The sequence below is a fragment of the Balaenoptera borealis genome (assembly GCF_965194805.1).
Source record: "Balaenoptera borealis genome assembly, chromosome: 17".
NCBI lineage: Eukaryota > Metazoa > Chordata > Mammalia > Artiodactyla > Balaenopteridae > Balaenoptera > Balaenoptera borealis.
The window spans coordinates 70,610,540-70,637,689 of record NC_138876.1 but is presented as its reverse complement, the minus strand read 5'-3'; the positions used below and the strand labels follow the sequence as shown (position 1 = coordinate 70,637,689).

The following is a 27,150-nucleotide window of genomic DNA, read 5'->3' as shown; positions in this document are numbered from 1 at the left end:
TGGGTTTTTAAAAAGAAAGCAGGCAAGCATTGGTTAAAATTTATTATCAGACAAAGCATATAAATTACTAGAAGGGACTGTCTTCATAAAAATTATGTTCTAGATACATGGGTCTCTTAAAGATAACTTGTTCTTAGGATAGGTAAAGTTATAAAGTAATATATATATAAATATATAAAATGTGAAAAACATATGATTCAATAAATAAAAGCATGCAACACAGATAAGATATTCAAATTGCAATATAGGAATTCAAACTCTTGGAAACTTTGTACATAGCTAATATTCTACAGAGAAAAAAACTGCAAACCAAAGTTATTATAACGAAATTTAGACACATCAATAAAGAACTACCCTGTTCCGTCACAGCTTCTTGGAAATGTAAACATTAAGAGTCATTTAAATTCCATTATAAACTTGAAATTCATTTTTAATAATTTCAACACAAGAAATAATTTAAACTGTAGTAATGACAAAAGTAATTTATGTTTTCCAGACTGGCTACAAAGGCAAAATTCTTTGTTACCTGAATGCTGAAAATGCATGCAATTCTGATTGCACATCTTATACCTTCCAGGCAAAGAGAGGCTACTTCAGTATCATCACAGTCTTGTAGACCCACACTGAATGCAGCCAGAAAAGGGGTCCAAGCCAACTAGAAAAATTAAAAATTTGAAATACATCACAAACATCAAGCGATAATTAAACTTTATGATAATACTACGTTAACATTTCTCAGATTTCAGGCAATTTGAGGAAGTTCTGAAAAAAAAGCAATGAGTTTCTTGGAAAGCTTGGAAAGTTACTTGGAAAGCTTTCTTAGACAAAGGAGAAACTATACAATGCCGCTTGGGCTTAAATAAGTGGGAGAGCAAAATTGTAAATCTGGGAGAGGACACTAGGCATATTTTAAGCACAGCATCTATAAATTATTCACATTAATGAAAAATGGGAATAGTCAATACTCATAAATTATATTAATTTTACCCCTGACTTCAGAACTCCTCTCCCTCTGTAAGCTGTGTCTCTTGCAATATTTCATGGACTAATTTTATTTCCAAGAAAATCCTTTTAACCATTTTCCACTTGTAACAGTTACATTACTCTCTTTTCTTTAAGCCTGCTCCGTGGACAACATTTAGTCTTATTTTTTTTTTTTTTTTGGTAGTCAAATATTTTACTTTGAAACATGCGTGATATCTCTGGTTCCTAGTTGGACAATATTTTAAAATACAGTTCAATAAAATACATCTTGATTACAGACTATGAAAGCCAACAAACACTAAATTTTAACAGAACTGAATACCTTGTGAAACTGTAATGTAAAATAAACAAAAAAAGAGAGCTACCTTTGACTACTGAAAATCCTCATATCAAAACATATGTGTATATATTGGTGTGTGCACGTGTGTGTATAACTTTGAAATGTCTGATACAAGAGTATTCGCTGCTTTTAATAGGTCAAAATGAAGCAAAACTATATATCCGTATAGCCATACAGATGAAAAATGTTTATACCAGTGTGGCACAGAAATGATAACTGGAATTTTTTAAAGATGTAAAAAAATTTTAGCACTATTAAGAAAAACAGAATCACCCAAAGCTTTGCTTATAATGTCAGAAAGTTTAGAAGCACAAGTGTAATTCCTAAACAGAGGAACATAAGCCACAGTACCTAACTTCCAGTCCTAGCCTTGTTATTTATTTAACCTCTTTTTTTCTGAACCTCATGTCCTCCCCTTTGATACCTGGCCTGCCACTATAGAGAGACGCTGTGGGAAGCACAGGAAGTGCAGTACTTTTAAAATACAAAGCACCACATTAAAGTAATAAATTACACATCCTATTATAAGTGAAGAAACAGCACATCTATTTGGAAACCTGTGTAATATTTTATACAAGGAGAAGTATAAGGTTCTTAAGCCTGTGACAAAAGGTTCAACCCCACTGCAAATTAAAGACAATGACTTGTCTTATCAAATTATACCTAAATAACATCCAGAGGACAGTGAAACCGTCCCCTCAAATGTATAAATCTCTACAGAATACAATCTGGCAATATGTAAAAAGGTTCTTAATAAGGTTTTCATCCCTTAGTATTGTATCACATTCTAGGAATCTCTCATTTATTCCCTCTACTCAGCCAACGCTTATTTACTGAGCACTAACTACAAGCCAGGAATTGTGCTAGACATTGGGAAAAGTCAACAGAACAGATGTAGTCCCTTGCCTCATGGAGCTTAAAGTCTAGTAAAGAGATAGACATTCAGTTTTAAAATAAATAAATGTATAAATACATATTGTTATAAATACAATGAAGGAAGAGTATAGCATGTTATGAAAAGGGACCTAATTTAGATTAGAGGGGCCAGGGCAGAACTCTCTGAGAAAGTAACATTTAAAGTAGAAACTACTCAGGCAAAGAAGGAAAAAGCATCCTAGACAAAGGACACAGCTTGTATGAACGCTCTGAAGAGAAAATAATTTAGGACAGTCTAGAAATGGAAAGAATACCAGTGTGACTGCAGCACAGTAAGAGACAAGAACCCTAGTGATGAGGTTGAAGGCAGGTGGAGCTAGACCACACATGGTCTACAGACCCTTGGGATGTGTTAGGTTTCCTCATAGTTGCAAAGTCAGTGAATGGCTTTAAGGAAGAAGGTGACAGTTCATTTTGTATTTTAAACATTCTGGCCTCTGTAAGTGGGTAAGAGAAGCACAAACGTAGACATAAGGACACCAGTCAGGAGGATGTTACAGCGACAAGAGTGAGAAATGAAGGTAACTGGAGACGGTAATGACAGTAGAAATGGCAGTCAGAGGAAAGGTTCTTAATTCTAGCTTAGAGGATTAGTTTAAATAAAGGATAACTAATCCAGAGAATAGATCATAAAAGCTATTTATGAAGAATTTTTAATGATATGGGGAAACACTTATGTGAGAAACAGCAAGATACAAAATTCTATACATAGTAGGATCACAACTGTTTAAGATAAATAGTATGTAAACATATTAACAGAAATTTTTTCTGAGTGGTACAATTATGGCTGGATCCTTATTCTTTTTGTTTTTTCATCCTCCACTTCCCGTCTACCAAAAACATTTGAAAAGAAAAACAAAATAAAGGTGTAAGATTATTCAAAACAAAACAAAAATCTGCTTTGTAATTTATTTCATAATAAAGAGAAAGTATATGTCACATTTTGACAGCATTTTCTGCATTACGCCAAAGGAAGGCCAGTTCTACTCCACTGTTCCTTCTAGCGTTACCTCCCCAGCAGCCCCACTCGCGTCCTGTAACTCTCCATCAACTTTTAGGAAGATCACTATCACATAGACCTTGAAGTAGGGGTAGAACTGTAAAATTTTAGAGCTGAAATCTTGTAGTCATCTTTTACTACCCATACACATATGTAGTTATGAATGAGAACTCAAATTATAATCTTCAACCTCCACAGACCATCTAACCACACTGTGTCACAAACATAAATGTACTTAACCCATTTTTCCTTCTCAAACTTGACTAGACTCCCCTCCACTTCCCTACAATTCTTATGATGCACTGCTTACTCCTTCCGGAATTTGAAGAAAGGATAGAAAAAAAAAAAAGAATAGGAAAATGAAGAATGAATGGGAAATCAAATTTTAAAGAAGCAGTAAGAATCATTCTTACTAGATCTATAAACATAAGAAAGCTCCCTTTTGGTCCTGACTCTACTTTCTGGGCCCCAGGAATACTCAGAACCCTCAGCTTAGTTCCTGGGCCAGAGCACTGAAAGAGAGTAGGAGGCTCAAGATCACTTTGAGATTTCAGGGAACTCCAAAGCTCTAAATAGAACTCAGAGGAAACCAGGCCAAGGCTTAATTCTCCAAAAATCTTTCTGTTCTTAAGATCACACGCCTATTAATTGCTAATCATGCATACCTTTTCTCATTCTCTTCAAGAAAAATTTTATATTTGCGATCTCCTATATAATATGACTTTCACTTCTGGGTGTATACTAATGGGCTGTATCACTGTATTTCCTTAACTTAAGAATATGCTGAACAGGACTTCCCTGGTGGCGCAGTGGTTAAGAATCCACCTGCCAATGCAGGGAACATGGGTTTGAGCCCTGGTCCGGGAAGATCCCACATGCCACAGAGCAACTAAGCCCATGCGCCACAACTACTGAGTCTGCGCTCTAGAACCCGTGAGACACAACGACTGAGCCCGCGTGCTGCACCTACTGAAGCCCGTGCGCCTAAAGCCCATGCTCCGCAACAAGAGAACCCACCGCAATGAGAAGCCTGTACACCACAACAAAGAGTAGCCCCCACTCGCTGCAACTAGAGAAAACCTGCGCACAGCAATGAGGGCCCAACGCAGCCAAAAAATAAAATAAATAAATAAATAATTAAAAAAAATATATATGCTGAACAGCAGTATATATAAATATATATACTGCAAGCAAAAGTTATTAGTAACTCTTACCTTAAACATAGGTCTCACGTGCTCCAAATGTGTCGCACTTGTGAAAGGTGCTTGAACGTGGCTCACGGCCTCCATGAGTGCTTTAGCTGTCTTGGCCATCTGTTCCATTTCTAAGTTATACAGAAGTCTTCTTTGTTTTTCGCTGGCTACATCTGAAACAACAAACACTATTAGCATTTAAAATATAAAGCCTTTAAGAATGCTATTTTGATGTTTTAGTATAAAATAATAAGCACTACCAGTTAATACTAATTCAAAATAGTCCTAAGAAGCCAGACACAAAAGGTCACATAATGTATGATTCCATTTAGATGAAATATCCAGAGTAGGTAAATCCAGAGAAGCAGAAAGCAGACTGGTAACAGCCAGGGGCTGAGGAAAGGTAGGGAACATGGAAAAACTGCTTAATGGATACATGGTTTTATTTTGGGGTGATGAAATGTTTTGGAGCTATATAGAGGTGGCAGTTACACAACACTGTGCATGTACTAAATACTACTAATTGTTCACTTCAAAATGGTTAATTTTATGTTATATGAATTTCAAAAATGAAAGAAAAAAATATCCTGAACTAGGAGGCAGGGATACATGGAAAATCTATGAAAAGGGAAGAGAGGAGGTACAAATCTGTCACAATGAAAGTACTAGGGAAACAGCCCAAACATGGGCTAGAAGAGAAGAGAGGTAAAAGGCAACGGTATCCTCACATGACACAGGCTTGAATGATCTCCTGAGCTGACAAGAAAACAGTGGCCCTAACACTTGGGATGATTTTAGAATTTCAGCACACCACCACCTCCTTCCCATACCCCACTGCTCAGTGATTTCCTACCACCATATAGAGAAGAGGCCAGAGAACGAGGGATATGAAGATGTTACTATACGGGTGTGGGGAAGAAAGTGAAATCAGATAATTGGCACCTACTTAGGTGTGAAAATGAAGTCTTGATCAATATACTTAATTTCTTAAGTAGAAGCAAGTAAACTACCAAGTAAACTGCTGATTGGTGCTGGACTGCAGTAAGAGCCAAGGATGCCCAGTTCAAGATCTGGCTTTGCCACTCTTTGGGTTTTAGGTCTAGAGAATTAATGAAAGTTTTTACATTGCACTCAGCTCATAGATTCTATGACTCTAAGTTTCCTAACCTCTCTGTACTTGTTTCCTCTTCTATAAAATGAGGGAGAACTTACTAAAATTCCTTAGAATCATTCCCTATATTCCCCAAATATAAGGCCATTTATACTCCACCATTCCTTCTAACATTATCTCCATAGCCTCTGACTCTCATCTGATAATTCTTCATCAACTTCTAGAAATACACATATCACACAGGCCTTTTTGATTCTCTCCTGTTGATAGAACTTTGGTACTGCAATCTGTTCTTTTAGATGAAGCTTGAGATTCCACTTCGAAGCGGAAGTTGCTCAGAAAGGCAGGAGTTCTCTTTCCATATTATATCACTGAGCCACTACCCTCGCCTCATTCCTGCATTCAGATTTCAGCTCTGATTTAATCGCCGCCATCTGTACGCACAGAGCGTCGAGAATGGAACCAGGCCCCCCGCTGGCTCCTGACGCTGGTCAGACCTGGGAATGCCACGGCGCTGTAACTTGTGGTGCATCTGAAGGAGTGAGTTCCAACCCCCACGAGCTCCCCCATGACCCTAACCTTCCCCATCTCCTTGAATCACCCCTACTTCCAGCTTCTGTTTATGTGTAATGATAGGTGAACCAATGGAAATAAGTTGCTTGCAGATGACAAGGAGGCAGTAAGAAAGAATGAGAGCTGAAGTCTGACTACTGGGGTTGCCTAACCAATCTCTCTGATTTCCAAATATGTGCTGAGATTAACTGCTAAATGGACAAGTGTGTATTAAATGCACACTAATCCATGCATATTACGTAGCACTTTCCACTTATCATCGGTCAGTGCTATTTTTCTTCAGGATACGGGAAAAAACACAATCAGATCAGCAAACTGTGTATTGTAATACTTTTCAGTAGAATAATACTTGATCCACTCTAAGTAAAACACTTTTCAAGAACCCATATTTTTCCTCCGAAACAATCAGGATTCAGTTGATTTGGACACTTACTTTGTTTACTTGATTTTGTAGGGATTGTTAGTTCTTTTGTTTCTTTCATTGATATCTTTTTTCCAGCTATTTCATTATAGATGGCTGATAGATACTCTTCAGGAAGATCTTTACTGTCATTGATACCTCTATTCATCTTAATGTACTGTTCCTTTGTCATTTTATTTTTAACCTAGAAATGAAAAACCATTATAATTCCTAAAAATTAACAGAAAAATACTCATATAAGAGAATTTATAAATACTTTGAGGAGTAGAAAGTGGAAAATACTCAACAAAGCAGACATTAAAATGAAAAAAGGAAGTCACAGAAAATAAGGACAATGTAGGAAAGACCCATCCTGGCAATACACTAATTCACTTTGCTCTGAGGAGCACGTGAGTAATTTGTAATAAGAAAACAGGGAGACTGAATAATGAAATTCTTTGTTTTTGCCCAAGGTTTAAGAGCTCTAGTCAGAGTCTTTAAAAAAGGACCATGACAATTATTAGACACTTATGTTATCAAAAAGATTCAAATCTTAGTTCAGAAGAACATAAATGTGTTTGCTAATGATTTAAAAACGGATTTTATGTAACAGTGGATGCAAGAATAACAAGAGCTGAAATTTATTTAAAATCAGATAGCAATCTCACTGACTCATCATGGCAACTGAATATTAGGTGATTTGGGCAAAGTATCCTTGGAACATTTTGTCTTGTTTAAGAGTATGCTGAACAGGAACATCTTACTGCACACCCTGATAAGTCTTTGGAGTACAAATCTGTAGTACGTAAGATGGTAGCCCTGTCGCCAAACTTGGGAACTAGCACAGACAAAGTGTTTATGCTTTTATATCCCTGAAAACCCAGATGGATAAAACCTGTAAGTCATATGATGTCTCTGAAGATACATTTACTTAATTAAATATATTCCTATCACTTTCCATGAAGAATTTAAGGCACCTCTAAAGATAAGGGTCCTGTAAATTTACAAGAAGGTACATAGAATAACAATCAAGTAAGTCATCAGAAGTTCGCAAAAATAACTACAGAGAAACCAGAATGTCCAGAGGATATAACTGGGATACAAACATTTATTTAGTTCTGACTACACTGCAAACAGATCTTTCCAGTATGTCAGAAAGGGTGAGAGGAGCACTTTTCCTACAAAAAAGTAAAAATATTACCATAAAAGTTTCCAAATGTAATTTATTATTACTCAAGGGAAAAAAGCTCTAACATACTAAAACTTTGAAAACTTATCTTGAGTCATGGCACTTAAAAAACATTAAAAGAGGGGGCTTCCCTGGTGGCGCAGTGGTTGAGAATCTGCCTGCTAATGCAGGGGACACGCGTTCGAGCCCTGGTCTGGGAAGATCCCACATGCCGCGGAGCAGCTGGGCCCGTGAGCCACAACTACTGAGCCTGCGCGTCTGGAGCCTGTGCCCCGCAACGGGAGGGGCCGCGATAGTGAAAGGCCCGCGCACCGCGATGAAGAGTGGCCCCCGCTTGCCGCAGCTAGAGAGAGCCCTCGCGCGAGCCGAGGACCCAACACAGCCAAAAAAAATAATAATAATAAATAAATAAATAAAGTAGCTATAAAATTAAAAAAAAAAAAACATTAAAAGAAAGCCATTTCACCTGAAGTTCTAATGAATACTAAAAAAGCAATGACCCAGGGATACCAACATAAAAGACCACACAAGTGCTGCCAATAAGAGGCTAAAAGAAGATTAACATCACTGGAAATTTTGAACATGGTATAATGTCTTAGCATCATGCCAATGAGAGACAAAGACAAGCCCTGGAAGAAAATCTGAAGTAGCAGCAAAGTATATTTGTGGATCTGGGCTGGGAGGTAGGGGTAGGAGCTCCAAGCACGTTGGAGAAGAGACTACATTAACTGCAGATACACAAAATAAAAATACACTGCTCAAACAGAAGACTTCTGCCACAGTGGGATTCTGGAAGTAGTGTAAAACATAATCCTACTTTTCTTCTCCTGCTTATCTTTTATGGAACATTTTACTCTTGACTTTTATTCTCATGTGCTTAAATTAAGCTGTGCCTAATTAAGTTTTAGTGCTTAAATCACTTAAAGCCAATTGTTACTACTGATGAAGATTAATAAACAAAAAAACTAAACATGCTCTAAATGTATTTCAAAAATTAAAAAAAATTGTCTCACACTATATATAAATGGTAGTTAACTATAAATATTCTAGGTGAAAAAGGAACACAAATGACTTGTTAAATTAACCTATATTTTAACTCTGAAAACAACTAGGAATGAGGAGAATTAGTTTTAAGGAATTCCTTTAAAGTTACCCGCGTTCTTTAAAAATGACATCATTTGTTATAGTTCATATAGCCCTGCATCATAAATCATATAAGGTCCTAATTATGGGTTCAATTTTCTAACAGTCCACTTAACTTCACAGGAACTCACAAGCTGCTTAAAACTTTATAATTTTTGAACTCATAAGCTGTTTTAAACCTTATAGTTTTTCCAGTACATCTCAGATTAGTAATAAGTATATAGTGTATTTCTCATCATAAGAGTAATACATATCATTAGAAGCCTATCCGTAAGAAGTACTAAGAAATTCTTGCAAATGGGTTTATTCATAAAGATAATTTTCCTCAAGTTTTTGGAAACTAAGCATAAAATATCTAAAACTTTAAAAATAATGTTTTTGTTATTGAATATCACAAATCAAGTGACAGTTCCTTAATATTTAAAGTAAAAGAATTACAATTTAATGAAGCAAATGAAATTTAAACACTTCCTGGATGTCTGGTATTTTAAAATTATGGTTAATTTTTAGGTGTAATGGTACTGTGGTTATGTTTAAATACAGCATTTCTCTTTCAGATATATATACTGAAATAAATACAGATGAAATGATATGATACATGAGATTTGCTCCAAAATGACCTGGGGGAGAAAAGGGATATATATAGAACAAGACTGGCCATAAGGTGGGAACTGTGGAAGCTGGGTGATAAGCACACGAAGGACCCACTGTACTAAATGCTCTGTTATTTAAGTTTGAAATGTTAAAACAAACAAAAAAAAGATGGTTTATATGATGTTTTTCCATGTTGTAATAAACACAGGCAGAAGAGCTATAAGCACATTCTTAGATTAAAATTTACCTGAAGTTTTATACAGCTGTCAATCATGAGAAAGACAAATACAGATTTTACGGATATCTAAAAGTCTAATTAGAATTACTACCAGAAACTGCATTTGTAAAATGTACACTACACCAAATTAAATACCCCAATTTGGTGACTGGTTTAACTAAATTAAGATTAAAATTTCAACTATTACTTACTGAATTCAAAACAATTTATTTAATTTGTACTATTTATTGTAAAACTGGCTTGGAAGAAGACATACCTGTGGGCTGTGAAGATCTGTGGTGAGCATGATAATTGAATAAGCCAGAACATACGCAGTATCTGCACTAGCAAAAAGGGTTTGTCTGCAAAAATAAATGTTTCGTGTTATGAACTTTTACTGTTTACAGTTAGCATTTAAATAACTCACCTCAAACCCCATATCACTTTCAGTTTTCTCTTTCAGGATTTATGTTCTATCTCACACTATAATTTTTTATGGAACTGTCTCATCACTTCCGGATCGTATATAATAATAACTTATAATATATAATAACTTATAATATATAAGTTCCCTGGGGCAGGGGATTATGAATCACCCGATGCTCCCCAGAAGCGGGTCTTGGATATAGTCAGCAACCAATAAGTACTTGAATCTGAATCCTGCTTACCCTTGGTTGCATTCTAGGTATCTCGCAGCAAACTTTTCCATCAATCGATCAATTTTCTGAGCTTCCCCTGGAAGACGGAATCCTTCCAGAAACATACGAAGGGCTGAAACAAAATCCTTTCCTGAAAAGTCATGTTGGTCCACATATGCATACATGACTTCTTTGTTAAATTTATCATTATCTCCCAGGAATTCACCCACTTGAGTCTAAAGAACAAAAGATAGAAATTGATATCCTAATAGACTGTTATATTTCCTACACAGCCAATTTTTTAAAAAGCAGAAAAAGTCCGTAAGAGCCACAGGTTTTAACCACAGGGTTAATTCACTATTTCAAACGTGAAGTTAAAAGTTAAACATACTAAATGTATTTAAAAAAAAAAAAAATCAAGATATTCTTTTGAGTATAGAGAATAAAAAAGCAAAATTAAGAATAGTTAGCTTATTTTTATATACTTAGGAGGGCATCTTAAAGGGGCAATAATATGTATTATTATTAACTTAAAAAAGAATTTTATAGAAAAAGTTAGAATGAAATAACATGGTGTTCTTACAGAGTCTAATCTTTCCTCCTGATGTAAGAATTGGGCAATATCTTCAGGTGTAGTGCCAAGCATCCCTTGTTCTTGGAGGTACTGTATTCCTCTCTTTGGTTTCTTAGTAAATCTAGATGATGTTAAAGTTAAAAGGAACATTAGAAATAGAAAACCATTTGTATTCTCTGAAAAGATCTAAAACTACAGTGAATTAACTTTGTAGCACTTAGAAAACAGAAGTTTACTTAAAATAATCAATGCATTATTATTGTACAAAATGTACAAAAAATAATATACTATGCAAAGTTTTCTTTGAAAAGGATCTCAAATGGAAGGTGACCTTTATCACTGATATGGATCATTTCACAGATTATGTGAGATAATGCCATGTAGTAGATGAACTCTGAGTAAGGATATGGATACTAAATCTCTCATACTTTTAATATATATATTCTCCTTAGTGCTCAAGTAATCTTGGCTCATTCTCCTTATATCCTTATATCCATTGATTAATTCTAAGTTTCCTGCTTTTAAAATACAGAACTTGAATTCTGGTGACTGTTTTAACCACAACCTGATGGCATCATTTCCTTTATAAAAAAAAAAGTATTTATATACCCAGTGTTTTCAAAATAAAGTCCACACTGATTGGACTGACACACAAAACCTTTCTCAACATGGCTCATTTCTTGAACATATTTAAAACAGAAACGGACTCATAGACTTAGAGAATGAACTTATGGTTACCCTGGTGGGGGAAGGGTGGAGGGAAGGGATAGTTAGGGAGTTTGGGGTTGACATGTACACACTGCTATATTTAAAAAGGATAACCAACAAGGACCTACTGTATAGCACAGGGAACTCTGCTCAATGTTATGTGGCAGCCTGGATGGGAGGGGAGTTTGGGGGAGAATGGATACATGTATATGCATGTCTGAGTCGCTCTGCTGTGCACCTGAAACTATCACAACATTGTTAATTGGTTATACTCCACTATAAAGTAAAAAGTTTAAATAAAAAAAATATAGTTCATTTCTCTCTCATTTACTCCTACATATCCCTTTCCCATTCTCTAAACATAAAGGATTTGCAGCGTCTATTTCCTCTATGTGCCCTTTCCCTGCTTCACTCACTGGGGAATTCTCCTCCATGCTTGAAGATCCAATTCAAATGTCACCTCTTTCTTTCCAAATCATTTACTTTCTACTTTTATTGTTCCAATAATTAGTTTGGTACCTCATCACCATCACCTGGGTATTGCAAGAGTTCTTAACTGGTCTCCCTGTCTCTTGTTTTGCTCACATTACAATCCATCCTTCAGGCTGCTGGCAAAGTCATCTTTCCAAAACAGAACCTAATGCTGCTGTTCCTCTGCTTAAAATCCTTCAACAGTATGCCAATGCCAAGAACAAGACAAAACCTCCTTTACACAGAGAATGAGGTCCCTGTAATCTGGATCCAACTCGATGCTCTCATCTCACCTCCTACTTCTACCCGTCTCCCCCGCCCCTGCCACACTGAATAGTAATAGTCCTCAAATGTTCTCCCTTTCCTCTGTGCTGCTGCACATGCCGTTCTCTTTGTCTGAAATGTCCTTCCCTGCTCTGTCCTCCTCATGATTCCCCTGTCAAGTCCTAATTAAACCGCTGCCACGTACATAAATTAAAGTCAAGCATTTTTCCCTGAGATAAACACAATCTCTGCTCTCTAGAAGCTCTCACTCTAATGGAAGAAAAATTTAAAAATTATAACAGTAAAATTATTTTAAATTTTTTATAAATTAAAAAAATATATAATAGTAAAGATGCAACCAATAATGCATCCACAAAGTGAGAAGACAGCACAGCAGAGGAAATGTCTAATTAACAGAGATGATCATGATCTATTTCCTGGGAAGGTGACTGTGGAACTGAGCTTTTAAGAATGATTACATCTTCTATAAACAGTCAGAAAAAACATCCCGGACAGAGAGGAAGAGGTCATACTAATACACGAGGGCATAAAGCAGCATCATATTATAATAAGTAGTTCTGCATTGTTGGAAAAATGAGGTGAAATAAAGAAACGGCAGATGATCTAGCTTAGAGTCCAGCAGATTTAAATCATGACGGGTATTATATGCTATTACAAGAAGCTGTGGCTTTATCCTCTAAGAGGAAGAGAGGGGAGAAACAGAAGCAGACTTTCATTCAAGAAAGATTACTCCAGCTAAGTGTAAGAAAAGACTAGAGAATAAATAAGACCAAAGAAAGGCAAGCCAATTAAAAGAGTATACTAGTCAAGGCACCAAATGGTGACAGTTTGACTTGAGCGAACAACTGGGAGACAAAGAGAATAAATTGCAGAGATATTCAGGAAGTAGGATCAGCTGGATTTAGAGACAAATTAGATCTAATGAGGAAATCTAAGGTAATTCCCGGGATTCTGGCTCATAAACTTAGTAGCGTGCTGGGGTTACTAGCCTGAATGGGAAATACAGAAACAATAGGGTTTTCTGTTTGTTTTTTGTTTTGGGTTGTACTGGGGAGGTGATTATGGAGACTGATAAATTTGGTTGTGGACATGCTGAGTGTGAGAAGCTATGCAATGTCCAGGGGAGATGTCCAACAGGCAATTACAGATGAGTCTGGAGTTCACTGGAGTTTTTATGTTAAAAATAACACTTGGGAACTGTGAGATGTTACCATATAGTAGCTGAAGTCATGAGAAAGAACATGATCATCTAGAAACTACAAAGGAAAGGGCTGAGGGACAGACCCTGGAAATGTTGAGATGTATGCCCAGGACGAAGAGCCCATGACAAGACTGAGACGGCATGGTCAGAGGTAGAAGAGAAGGACAGAGTGGTGTCATGAAAGGAACAGTCGCGGAAGGGTATCCTGGGAGCACAGCATTCTCATCAAAGTGTGAAGCAGAAAGCCAGCCGCGTGGCACTGCAGGAACTGGAGTGGCACTCCAGAGGAACAGTGGAGGCAGGGGGACGTCTGCCCTGGGGCCCTGGGAGGACTCCCTCTCACTCCTAAGTACTTCGAATTGAGCGGTCCTACCTCGGCAGCACTCTGTACAACACTCCATTATGGACTTCACACAGTACTATTAAAAAATATATTTTGCCCATACTTAGACTGTAATCTTGAATATAAGGACCAGTACCTTCATGATTCTTGGCACACAGTCCCAAGTACCAAACATGTGTTTGCTGAGTGACCAGCAGAATTTCAAAATGAGTATCTGTTTGCACATACTAGACGTTGAGACCACCAAAACAAGGGCTGTTTCACTCATCAGGTTTCCCCAGCACTTTGCATAATGTCTGGAACAGATGGGACTTTGATAAATACTGACTAAACAGCTAGAATAAATGAAGTATTGATGGCTATTTCCTGAGGCTATTTTTAAGATTTTATAATTTTATGACAATGAATATGTGTACATTTTATCAACTTTTTTTCTTTTACATTATCAGTGAAAAAGGGCACCAAAAACCACTGCTTAAGACTCAGGAAGAAATGCTTTACAGCAGAATTAGCAAGCCAAGTAAACATATAAGAGAATTTTTTTTTAACAGTTTAGATTCATGGAGAAAGGCCAGCAAGTTCAGTTTTCCTCACAGCATCTCTTTGAAAGAAGAGGGGGCAGTAAGAGGAAGGAAAGCAGCACGGTATGATTCAGACAGGAAAAAGTCCAGGAGCAGGATGATGGCACACAACTTACTAGGAAAACTGATTTCACAAGATCAGGGTCTGGTAGAGTACCCAAGTTTAAAAAGGAGGTTATCACCTTATTGACATATAAAAATTCAATCAATAACGATAAATCAATAACAAGAGTAGCACATTTGTAACTGAAGTGGAGAAAATACAAAAACTATAAAGGGGCAACACGAGCAGAAGTTCCATACTTTAAATCTGAGTTATCATCTGCTTGGGGAATATAATGCAAGATTTTATAACTGAGCTAAATAAACAGTGCAAAACTGCACAGAGGATGTTTGTCAACAACACATAAAATATAGTGCAAAATTAATGCACATTACTAGGGTCTGTTTGGGCTAGACTGCAATGAACAAGGGGAGCTGACTAAGGAGTCACTAGAAGTCTTGGATCCGGGAGAGCTGTGCTCCATTTTATTCTCTGAAGGTTGTTAATAAGAAGGGACTAAAAATAATCCAAAAATGTAAAGAAACCCAGGATAAGGGTGGCACAGTACTGGCAGAGGGGTATTCAATAACATTTCTCCTTAAAATCGGACACTCACAAATCTATCCCTTGTTCTATTATTTCTTTTTGCTGCTTTAGGACTTCAAATTGTTCTGGATTATCAGTGCCAGACATCTGTGTGCTGTAGCTGCCTATTCCTGATGATGATGTTGACTCCAGGGAATTTAAACTTCCGTATCTGTTTATTGTCTCAGGGTGTTTTACTTCACTCGTCTCTTGCTCTGAGGGTTTTTCCTGACCTGTAAGTAGAAAAACTGATTCAGTAAATTATTCTGTCAAAGGAAAAAAATTTCTCAAATAAGGCAAGCTATTTCAATGTTGCTTAGATAGCTATTTAATACAAATAACAGATTAGGTGCTCTAACAGATAATACATACTTTGATATTAAAACACTGCAATTAGTACAGGTACAATCTGCATCATTAGGAGTTCTTTTCGCAACTACAGTGCTGAGTACCCACTGGCTTTCTGCTCTCAGCTCACGTCTCACAAGGGACAGTCTTCCCTCAAAGGACTAGGATAACACCAGGATAGCCCTGCAGCTAAGAGTTTTTCTCTGAGTAAGGGTAAACGTCAAACATATATGAACAATTCAATCTTCTTAAAACATTTTTGGCTTTTTTATGTTTCTTCTATAATTATCCTTTAACAAAGTTGCATAAACATGATTCACTTTAATATGATATTCAAAATACTTTTAGGAAGATTTAGAAAGAAAAAAGTTTGGATAACTGAGCTGGGAAATTCAAAATTTTAAGTTCGTTATTTAACTCATAGAGAACGCTTCTTCATCAGCTAAATGAATAGAGATGTCAGGAAACTGGCTTAATGGCTTCTGCAACTATCCTCCAAAGCATCATTTACTTAAATGACAAAGAATTCTACTCAAATGTCACCTTACCAAGAGTTGTCTGAGAGTTGGGATTCACATACTGATCCTTACTCCATTCAACCATACACTTCAAAATTGACACTAAGCATTCTAAACCTTTTTTCCTCAGGCTCAGTTCCTACAAAATAATTCATAAAGAGAATAAAAACAAACAAAAATCTTTTAAGGAAAATACACAGCTCCTCCTTGGCAAAGTTCAAATTTCAAAATGTTTTTAAAGTTCTTACCTGAACATTACTCATACCGAGTTCTTGACTGCCTCGTCCTTGAGCAATTTTTGATAGATCATTTACTAGTCTTTCAAATATGTTTGCTGCATTTAAGTCACAATCATAGTTTACATAAATATCCACTACACTCTGAGCATCTGTAACAGTACAATATGTTAATTTTAGGCAAAATTAGGCATCTAGTATATGAATATATTTGGCCTTTTAAATACCTCAGTAAGAAAGAGATAATAAAGAAGGATAATTTCAAGTACCTGCACAAATCCTTGTCAACGTCTGAATAACCATCCATTTGTGGTCAAATGAGCTGGTAGAAGTCTCCAAAATGTATAGGAAAATTTCTTTAAAGAACACCTGTGATTAGGGAAAAACCTCCATTTAAAATATTGTTTATAATTCATATATGTGATCACTTTTTAAATATCCCAAAGCTGCAGAGCAAAGATCAGGACCCAGGGTCCTGGAGTTCCACTCCTGTTGAGTTCCATTTCTGAGACATCAGGACTTAACTTGGGTTGGTCACTTACACTGGCCCTTGCAGTAAAGAGCTGTACTTCACATCACTGTATTTTGTTATCACACAGCCACTACAAAAGAAATCTGCAAAAATTTGGAGTTCTTCTGGGAGATTATTTCTTAAACACATTTACAAACTAATAAAACTCCTATTTCATTTTTAATCCCCCACAGAGCATAAACTATATTCTGTTCATCAGTTATATTTTTCAGACATTATAGTACTGGGCAAGCCTAAGCGTGCCTAGATTTTAAAGTAACTGACGTTGTCATCTACACAATAGAAAGGATCTAGCTCCCATATACTGTTATATTTTTATAATTACTCACACAAGTGGGAATCTCTTTTGTCTGAAAACTACAAACTATTTCTTACTATTCTTTACACCAAATAATGTCAGGCACAAAGGATTTAGTCAACCTCATTTAAAAAATTTCTATTTAAGAGCTAAGAATTTTCAGATTCATATTTATTTTGGAAAAATGACTACAACTCAAGAGTGGATGAGTGAAAAAGAAAACCTGAAATAACATATTAACATTTATGGAACATATGTATTATGAATACAAAAATTCATATTTGTAATTTTAGACTACCAACATCTTCTCCCTCCCAAAAGGACAAAATACCCTTGTGATGTGCTTTTCTTTCACAGAATTCAACACATTTCTATTACTTGCCTAATATCAGCATTTCCCGTAAGACTGTAAGCTCTAAGAGGGTAGAGACAAGGTCCCTCTTGCTAAGCATTGTGTCTACACTGCATAGCAAATATAGTAGGCATTCAATACATATTTATGGCCACAATTCTCAAACACTGCACCAAGTCACCCCAGAATGCTGCAGCAAACTCAGAGGGATGCCATGAGAATTTCTGAGGGAAAATTCAGAGAGAAATACATCTGCTGGATACCTCAAAAAACTTCACAGTTTCAACATCAATTAGATCACACGACATTCCTTTCAATGACATCATTATTTTTGCAAACCTGGGGTTTAGTGGTTGCTATGATAAGAAGCAGGTACTGCATGAAAATCAATGAAGGAAATGAGGGTGGTAATGTCCAATTTGATTTCAAGGTCTGAGAAGTTTGCAGTGTCCTATAGGCTCATACATTCCAGTAGTCAGTAACTGTTGACTATTTAAAAATGAAATAAAAACATTTTTTTCTTTCAATTTATGTGTGCTTCTCCCCATCCCCCCGCCCTGCCCCCAAATGCAGACTTCATTGTTAAGAAAAATACTTGTTAAGTTGTTTGGACCTAACTGCTTAATAAATGGAACTGTTAGGTATTTCTTCTGGAGTAAAGTACACCATGAAAAGATTAGAAACTCTAATGGTGCCATGGATCAAGAGAATTTGAAGCTCTCTGATTTATGGGATAAATAAAAAAAACACAGATTTGGAGAAAGAGGGGGGAAAAAAGCCTTTAGCTACTGTCTACAGGTTATCAAACTGCACTAATATGCAAAAGCCTATTATAGTAATTTAAGACACCATGCCTATCAACAGGGGCTCTAAGAAAACCCAAAATTCTAAAGAGTTATAGAGCACCTATCATGTAATACATGTAGAATAACAGTTCTATCATAAGCACTTTGTCTTCACATAATTTCTCTTGAAAAAGTGTGTATACACTGTATTTTCTGAAATAGATACATAAGTTAATACCCAAGGAAAAACTGCATTATAAAAACTCTAAGATTCATTCTCATAAGATGAATCTTCACGTAAAAACAATCTCAATTTTGTTTTGCAAATTTAGGTTTTCATATGTTGGGTTTCCTCCAAGTGGAACACAGCTCATCTTGCATTTGAATATGTTCAGTACTTTCAAAAGCATATCTATATTTACCTTGTTTTATCCTCATAATCTCCCCATAAGGGACAATGGAGGTTGAAATAAACCTGATCTCTTTAAAAAAAACAGAATATTACTACAACAATTTTAATGAGAATCTACCATCTATGAACAGACAGGAAATTTCTTAGAAGTATTTCCCTTTAAATTCATGCTTACAAAATTTTTGTATATCAAATTTACTTTACAGAAATAGTAATCACAACTTAAATGATTTTTATGATATCTGGTTCCATAAGAATTTATACTTCACACAGTCATCTAAATAGTATTTAAAGAAGGAGAGTCTCAGAGAAGTAACTGAATATACAAAGTCTTCCAAAATTCTCTAATGTCAATTTAAATGTCTCATCATCGAATGAAACACTTTTGGCTTGTTACAGAAGCAAAAGTTCCACAAGTTTTTATTTTAAAGTCTCTTTTATTTGTAGTTCCTGAAGATAATGAGAAAAAACTATCTAAAAATAGTAACTTCCTAGTTTTGCCTTGCATTATTTTAACACACATATGGCAAACTTCTAAAACTTGACAACATATATGCACCAGAAATTGTTTCCTGTCCAAAAATATGACCCAAATTTTAAAAATTTTCACTTAAAATACCAAGACCTTATTCTGTCTCATTCCCATAATAATGTTCCACATGAATTTTAATAGATACTGTAGAACCTTTATAATAAAGGATAATATCAAAACTCTGGGAAAATAATGATTTATCCTTCCTGTGAGCTAATGAATTATTAGTCTTGAGTTAGGATTAAATATAAAAATTAAAATGTAACCTGCATATCATATCAAACATAATATAAAGGCAAAAGTTGACTAGCATAAAAGTATTTCTAAAATATACCATGTCCCAACCAAAACAATATTTTAACAAAGGACAAGCTGGAAAAAAAAAATCCATTCAATCAGTAAAACAAAGTACTGTTTTTAAATACTGAATTATTTGAAGGTAAAAACAAAAGACCAAGAAACGGTACACTTGCACAATACATGCATACATGGTTGGGAGAGTCCCTAATTTCATTTTGCTAAGGCTCTGGAAATATTTTAGAATGACATAACTGTTATTCTAGTTCCAAAGATGTTGAGAGAAAACTTTAGGAATATAACAATAACAGATATATTGGAAAAAAAATACAAAAGTTAAAATTTCAAATGTCCTAAAATATAACTCCTCAAATATAATTCTTCTTGATCACCTCTTTAAAGTACCAAGAACTTAAATGGCTTAAAACCATGTAGACAAAGTATTTATTTAGAGCTTTCTTTTAAGATAACCAAGTTCACTATTACGTATGATATACACAATGGCTAAATTATTGTGAGGACCAAATTAATTCAAGACAATTAAAATCATTCATGGAACTACTTATTATACATTCCTTGAAGGCAGGAGCTTATGTCTTAATTTGATTTTGCATTCTTAGTGCTTACCTAGTCCTTAGTAGTACTCTGTAGGCACATGTTACATGATAATACACAAATATTATTTCACATTCTAAAAAACTTTCCAGTGTATTAAAACATGATTTAACATGAAACAAATGAAATAGCCAACAATGCTTAAATGCAGAACATACCTCAATCTGCATCTTCAGATGCGTCTTGAAGTTTGACAACAAAGTAAGAAATATGGAAAGGGAAAGCTCAAAAACCTCTGGAACAGAAGAAACTCCATTTTTTGAGAGTGCAACACACAGATACTGCTTAATAGCATTAATAAACATCTCATTTGTCCTGAAAATAGGTCCTGCATTCTGCAGAATGGATAGAAGTAACTGCAATGAAAGTATCTTGGATCGTAACTCATGAGACCTAAAATATAAAAAAGAAGGCACAGTGTATGGACAGGTTTAGCATTACGGTAATAATAGGTTGTTCCAAAGATATTTCCTGTACCACATAATTTCACAAACCTTTACATGGAAAGAAACAGAAAACTCTACAACATAAATAAGAAAGTACAGTACATAAATAAGCTTAGCCACTAATAATGGGTAGTTCCACTGATGTTCTCCTTCAACCACATAATTTCACAAACCTTTACATGGAAAGAAACAAACTCTACAGCATAAATAAGAAAGTACAGTACATAAATAAGCTTAGCCACTAATAATGGGTAGTTCCACTGATGTTCTCCTTCTACCACATAATTTCATGAACTTTTTAAATGGGAAAACAATCACTCACACATATTTAACATCAACCTACTGTTCCTTTGAACAAGAAAAAAAAATTTAAAGATTTATGCCTTGTTCATTTCTTTCACAAGTATATTTCACTTTTTAGAAATCAACATGAACTTCTCAGATTAAGGGCCATATTTAGTATAAATAGGTTCCAATGTACTTTTTTCCTAGTTATACTACTCAAAAATCCTAAACACTAATAAAAAGTTTTGGTGCATTACCAAATTAAAGCATTGCTTCAAGCTTACTTTTTCCGTAACCATCAAAAACTCTTTTTTTAAAAAATACATACAAAGAGGCTTTTAGAATACTTGTACCTCTTGGTAGCTTACCCATTTATTCTAAATACGTATTTTTATATAATGAAAAGCTGAAAAACACATTTAAGCTTAAATTGAAAATTGCATTTTTCTGATCAATATACTGTGCCACACTTCTGATCACTATCTAGAAGTTTAATGATTAGATTTCACAAATACAATTTTTCTACCATCGAAACAGGTTTTTTAAGTCCAAGAGACCAAGGAGATTGATCCCAGGCAAACTTTTCAAATGCAGAACACATTTAAATGCTCTAGCAGTTGGTTCTTTTCTTTATTTATTCCAAATTGTACTCAGTCACATTTACAGCGCATAGTAAACTTAATTGCTCTTGATTTCCACCTTAAAAATTTTATGGTTTTAAGTGTCAAGTGATTCAAGGACCTAAAACTCTAACAAGGAATATTTAATTTTAGGTAAATAGGAATCACAAAAAATACTGCCATCTTTGAAATAAAACTGGAACTAATAATACCATTAATACACAGTCATGTTTCCAAGATGCCTATGCCTCTGAATCTAAGAATACGTACGTGCAGCAAATGCAGTATTACAAAACAAACAAACAAACAAACCTTAGATAAATCAATTTAGAGAGAGTGGGAGTAAGACTTTGAATAATAGCTATAGGAAAACATGGAGTGGGCCAGGTATTCCCCCTTCACGTTGAGGCCTTCCAAGGCTTATCCACTACTGCTACTTCCTTAGTCTACCTCACATTTATCACGCTTTTTGCTCAGTTCCAATAGAAACTAAAACCCGCAGCTTATCATTCTCCAACACATGAGTTTTCTTATAAGTATGTTTTATCTTTGTATCCACAGCATCTAACAAAATGCCTCGTTAGTATGTGCTCAAAATAATTAACGGATTCATTCATGCACTCATCTAAACATTAAGTATCTACTATGAATAGGGCATTAATCAATGAAGAGATGATCAAATGATTGTCTGATAACACAATAAAGTATACTTTTGACAGGCAAAAGAAGCTGGAAATTACAGGTCTGCAGTTTTTCGTGGGGTAGTTTCCAAACTACCATTCAAGCTTAAAGAACATTTCCTGGATCATCATCTTAGCAAGGCCACAAAATATAAAGAGAAGCAAAGACAAAAAGGAAATTATATAACTACAAAAGATCATTAATTTTGGCAAAAAAATCATTCAAGATAGAAAATCATATATTCTGGAAAAAGAACAGTTTCTAGGGGTGGAAAATTTGATCTCTTTCAGAATTCAATGCCAATATTTAATGACTGGTGGTCAAGAAGGTCTTCTTTACGTTCAAACAAAATTTCCTAATATCTATGACTTAAGCCCACTACGTAGGAGGATAATTTACATTATTTGTCACAATAATCTTTTGTAATACTAAAGGTCTGATCTGGGAAAACTAAACATCTGAGGTTTTTAAGGTCACCAACATTTTTAAATCATGGGAAAAATGGCCTTCAGCACTAGCACCAAATTCTGAAGTTATTTTCTCCTTAAAGTAGGTCTTCATCAATCCAGAATGATAGGTCAAAATTGTCATCCCCCCCCATAATGAAAATAAGAAACTGAAAAAATTTCAAATATATTCGTATAAAATATATAGGCTATAATCAAGTTTATATTGTAATTCGAACAACCTTAATCCTTCTTCTGTAGCGTTTGTATTTTCAAAATATTTCTGACTCTCAGGATTTGGGCCTAAAAAGATAAGAGTTTCAGGCTTCTGGGCCTAAAAAATGTTTCTCACTGAATCAGTACAATGTGACAAAATAAAACTGTAGAAAGTATAACAAATGTGGTTTCCCAAAACTTCTAAAGTTTTTATTGTAACTGTCTCCAGTCTTCCTTCTCAGTTGACACATAGAAACTGAAATGCTCTAGAGTTTTAAAAATGAATTTCCCCCTATTTCAATATCCCTTTCTCAAAGTCACTCAGGCCTCTCCAAGCTGACTTTCTCCAGAAAGTTCTCCTAAAACTGACATGCTATATAATACATGATGCTGCAACATCAGAGAAGCAGGGCTCTTGAATAACTCCCAAACTCAACCTCGAGCAGGAAGTACTTGCACTGGAATCATTTAAACAGAAAGATATATGACAATTTATGACTTACAAAAATGGCACTTACCTACCGTTTAAACTAATATAATTGATGGGAAGCAGACGAGTGATGCCTATGTTAAAGTATTTCCTGCTCCCCACGGGAGAAAGTTATCATCTTAGGGCATTTTTTCAGACCTTAATGAATGTTATTATCTTTCATTATGACTTTTAAGATTTATTTCTCTTAGGTTTTATTACCTTTCAAGTAGTAGCTTTCAGAAGCCTAGCATGAGGCTACACGTAAAGGGCTACATTAGTTCCAATGTTACGTACAATATTAAAATAGTAATTCATTTAATCATTCAATACTTTTTGAGCACCTACTATGCACCAGGCACAATTCTATAATGCTGTTGGTGTGCTTTTGGAAGACAGTGTAAGGTATCTACTCTAGCAATTTTGAAACTCACTGTTTTTTAGTACATGTTTTAAAAAGTAAAATAACCCCCAAAAATATTTTTGAAGGTCCTAAAAGACAAAAAGAAAAGAAAACCCAAAGACTATCTTACAGTAAGGCTCAAGATTAAAAAGCTGCATTTGTCAGGCAGAACAGCTGAGGACTTACTTTGGATCTGGTGGTCCATCCGACAGTGGTTTCATTGACAGTTTACACAATGACCTGAATACTAGAAAGGCATCCTTTTGTAAAATGTGGGAAAACTTAGCACCAGGTGAAGGTCCTGAAGAATTTCCAGATTCCTAAAGAAGTGAACACACCATGTAAATAAAGGCATCTGCCAGTGCAAATCATTTCAGCCTTCTATATATTTTATTTGATTCAGTTGTATGTGGGGTTCTACTGGAAGGAAAACTAGATGAGGAATTTGCCATATTGTTTTTCTTTATTGTGACATGCCACCCCCATCCCCAACAATAAATACCTTAAAAAATGCATTCTTTTAAAATATTCCCTCTTTGCCACCAAACTCTTAAAATTTACCCATTTATATTATTACTAACAACACCTAGCACATCACGCTGTGACAAGATACCTCATCCATGGCCTAAACTATGCTTTCCACTACCTGTCACTGGGTGTTTTATGTTTTTCTCCTATTTTATTTTTTATCTACTCTGCACAGATAGACATAAGACAATGGAGGCTGTTAAGGCAACATTTAAAAGTTATTAACTGATAAAGGTCAGCAAGTCCAGGAAAACCTCCCCCTATGTATGGGGCAATGATTTAGGGTAGGACTCCCTTATCTAAAAAGATAAGGAAAAAATACACAAAATATAGGGTAGGAAGGATGAGGAGGACCCTATCACTACCACAGTATGGATTTTATTGTACTCCTGAACAAAGGTAAGATGAAGTTCCCTAGATTTCCAGAAGCTCTTTCTCCTCCTAGTATACTAGAATTATCCTATAAATGTGATAAGAATGTTCTTGTTAAATGTAATTTGAATGGGGGAGGAGGAAAGATGTGAACACATATGAGACACACCTTAGAGTTGGAAATATAGCTATCAATATTTTAAGGGAATAAAGTGCTCTGATTTATATCAATGGAAAAAAAAAACTTTTTATTTCCTCAAACTGAAATCAGTCAGCATTATCAACTGGATATATTCACCACAAGGTGTTGGTAGCAGCCTATCAATTTGTAAGATTAAGAGGATTTTTCCTCTATTTCTACCTGAGTATCATTGGAAGAGACAGACAATCTGTCATCAGGTAAGGACGGTGTATATGCAACAGAAATTGGTGTTCCTGGAATTCCATTTGCTTGAATATTTTCACTGTCACTACCATCCTCTATGGTTCCAGTGTTGCCATCTGCACTTGCATTTATGGTAGTCCTTTCTCCCATATCTAAAACGGTAAGAAGAAAAAACATGCAAACATATTTAACTTAACTGAAGTGCACTGAAAAAGCATAGACTATTTAAAATGAAACAGTGGCAGAAAAGCAATGTGAAGTAAGACGTATTGGCACCACTTAAAGGTTAGCATACTGACTAGTAAGTATGCACTTGGAACACATCCAAACATGATCCTTAAGTAGCTCTGGCAAAGGAACACACTCAGCTGATGAAAGGCTAACAGAATGTGCCAAAACAGAAGCTTACTTTGAGTCTATATTAGCATTTACTAAACTGAGTCCTAATGAATGCTAATGCCTTAAGATATTAAAAGAAATTCTTCAAAAAAATTCCATTTTCAAATAAGTTTGGAAAATGATGGAAAATAGGTATCTTTATCATAGCCTTTAATTTGCTAATACGCATTGAGTTCTCCAAAGAGGATATATAATACGCAGTGTTTCCAAAATTTATTTTACCACGAGATCCCAACCCCCTTTTTAGAATATCTACTAATACCTCTAATAACATATATTCTTTGGAACACAACTATGGAAATAATGGCTGTGAATATTCTTCAGTATGTCACTCTGAGTAATCTTACTTGTGATTAATATACGCAGAAATAAATGACTTCTAGTAGAACAAACATAGACAATGCAAACAATACCAAGTTTCAGAACTACTCTAGGTGTAATGTATGTTACTTTAAAAAAGAAAACTTCATAGCAGCACTATTTACAGTAGCCAAGATATGGAAACAATCTAAATGTCAATAGACAGATGAATGGATAAAGAAGATGTGATTGATATACACATATAAAAACATTCCAAAAATGGAATACTACTCAGTCATAACAAAAAATGAAATTTGAAGCAACATGGATGGACCTAGAGATTATCATACTAAATGAAGTCAGTCAGAAAGAGAAAAATACCACATGATATCACTTGTATGTGGAATCTAAAACATGACACAAATGAACTTACCTACGAAACAGAAACAGACTCACAGACATAGAGAACAAACTATGGTTGTCAAGGAGATGGGGGAAAGGGGGAGGAAGGGATTGGGAGTTTGGGATTAGCAGATGTGAACTATTATATATAGAATGGATAAACAACAAGGTCCTACTGTAAAGCACAGGGAACTATATTCAATATCCTGTAATAAACCATAATGGAAAAGAATATGAACTAAAAAAAGAAAAAGGAACACATACATGTCTGTGGCCATAACTCAGTAGCTATCTGGCAGGAAACTGCTCCTTTCATGCTGCCAAGTAAAAGCAATTACAGGCTAGCATGAGGGAAATACAATGTACTAGAAGGAGCACAGATTTTGGAATATGAAAGACCCCTGCTGTTTCAATCATGTCTCTACCATTTAACTGGAGAAGTTATTTCACCTTCTTCATAAGCAGCAAAGATAATAATGTCTATGAGGAATCACCAAAACACACACACGTGCACAGTACATAAAGAATACAATTGGTTCTCAATAAGGGGTAGTAGCTATTATTAATTTTGCTGATAACTGATAACATGTGCCCAATTTTTTAACTGATTTGAGCAATGAAAGGAGTGTACCTGGTAATACGCTAATATCTGACACACTAAATACTATTACAGCTTTCTATATATATGTAAAGAATGCTTATATATATGTAAAGAACTCTCTGGAAGAAGTCACAAAAATTTAATAATGATTATCAGAAACTGATGATTGTTCCCCAAAGCACTTATTCCCAACCTTTTTCTCTGTACCCAATTACACCTCTTTCCACTGCCCCTCCTCCCCCTTCCCTTAATAAACAACTTCCACCTTCTACTTAAGCTAAGCAGATAATTTAACATAGGCGTCCTTACTCTTCCTCACCTACCATAAAGTTCCTTAACACCAACAATCATCTTTTTCTTCCCTCTCGTTTCAGGGAAAAAATAGTCCTTCCCATTTCTAAGGTGAATCATTCATTCACCCTCAAATCCATCTCTTCTTGCCTTCGGCAGTGTCCTTCTCCCCTGGATATTTTCTTGAAACATTACATTTTCAATTTGTGCGCATGACTGGCTCTTCCCCGATACTCAACCAACACACTCACATCCTCTCACTCTAAAGACAC

The 27,150-nt window shown here is 35.3% G+C and overlaps 1 protein-coding gene across 5 annotated transcripts in view; it reads right to left on the bottom strand.

The window, feature by feature from the left end:
* Window positions 1–27,150, bottom strand: part of ARFGEF1 (ARF guanine nucleotide exchange factor 1) — a 142,701-nt gene that overhangs the window by 36,409 nt on the left and 79,142 nt on the right. For all 5 annotated transcript variants that reach the window (XR_014236374.1, XM_082363365.1, XM_082363366.1 and 2 more), the window contains exons 8-20: window positions 24,862–25,037; window positions 23,787–23,920; window positions 20,193–20,427; window positions 16,481–16,580; window positions 16,224–16,363; window positions 16,006–16,114; window positions 15,141–15,342; window positions 10,902–11,013; window positions 10,349–10,554; window positions 9,958–10,042; window positions 6,571–6,742; window positions 4,475–4,626; window positions 527–655 (exon numbers count right to left, since the gene is read on the bottom strand). Coding sequence is in view for 4 of the 5 variants with exons in the window: in XM_082363365.1 (XP_082219491.1) it covers window positions 527–655; window positions 4,475–4,626; window positions 6,571–6,742; window positions 9,958–10,042; window positions 10,349–10,554; window positions 10,902–11,013; window positions 15,141–15,342; window positions 16,006–16,114; window positions 16,224–16,363; window positions 16,481–16,580; window positions 20,193–20,427; window positions 23,787–23,920; window positions 24,862–25,037 (1,952 nt within the window). In the remaining variant the exon portion in view is untranslated. The remainder of the gene's footprint in view (window positions 1–526; window positions 656–4,474; window positions 4,627–6,570; window positions 6,743–9,957; window positions 10,043–10,348; window positions 10,555–10,901; window positions 11,014–15,140; window positions 15,343–16,005; window positions 16,115–16,223; window positions 16,364–16,480; window positions 16,581–20,192; window positions 20,428–23,786; window positions 23,921–24,861; window positions 25,038–27,150) is intronic.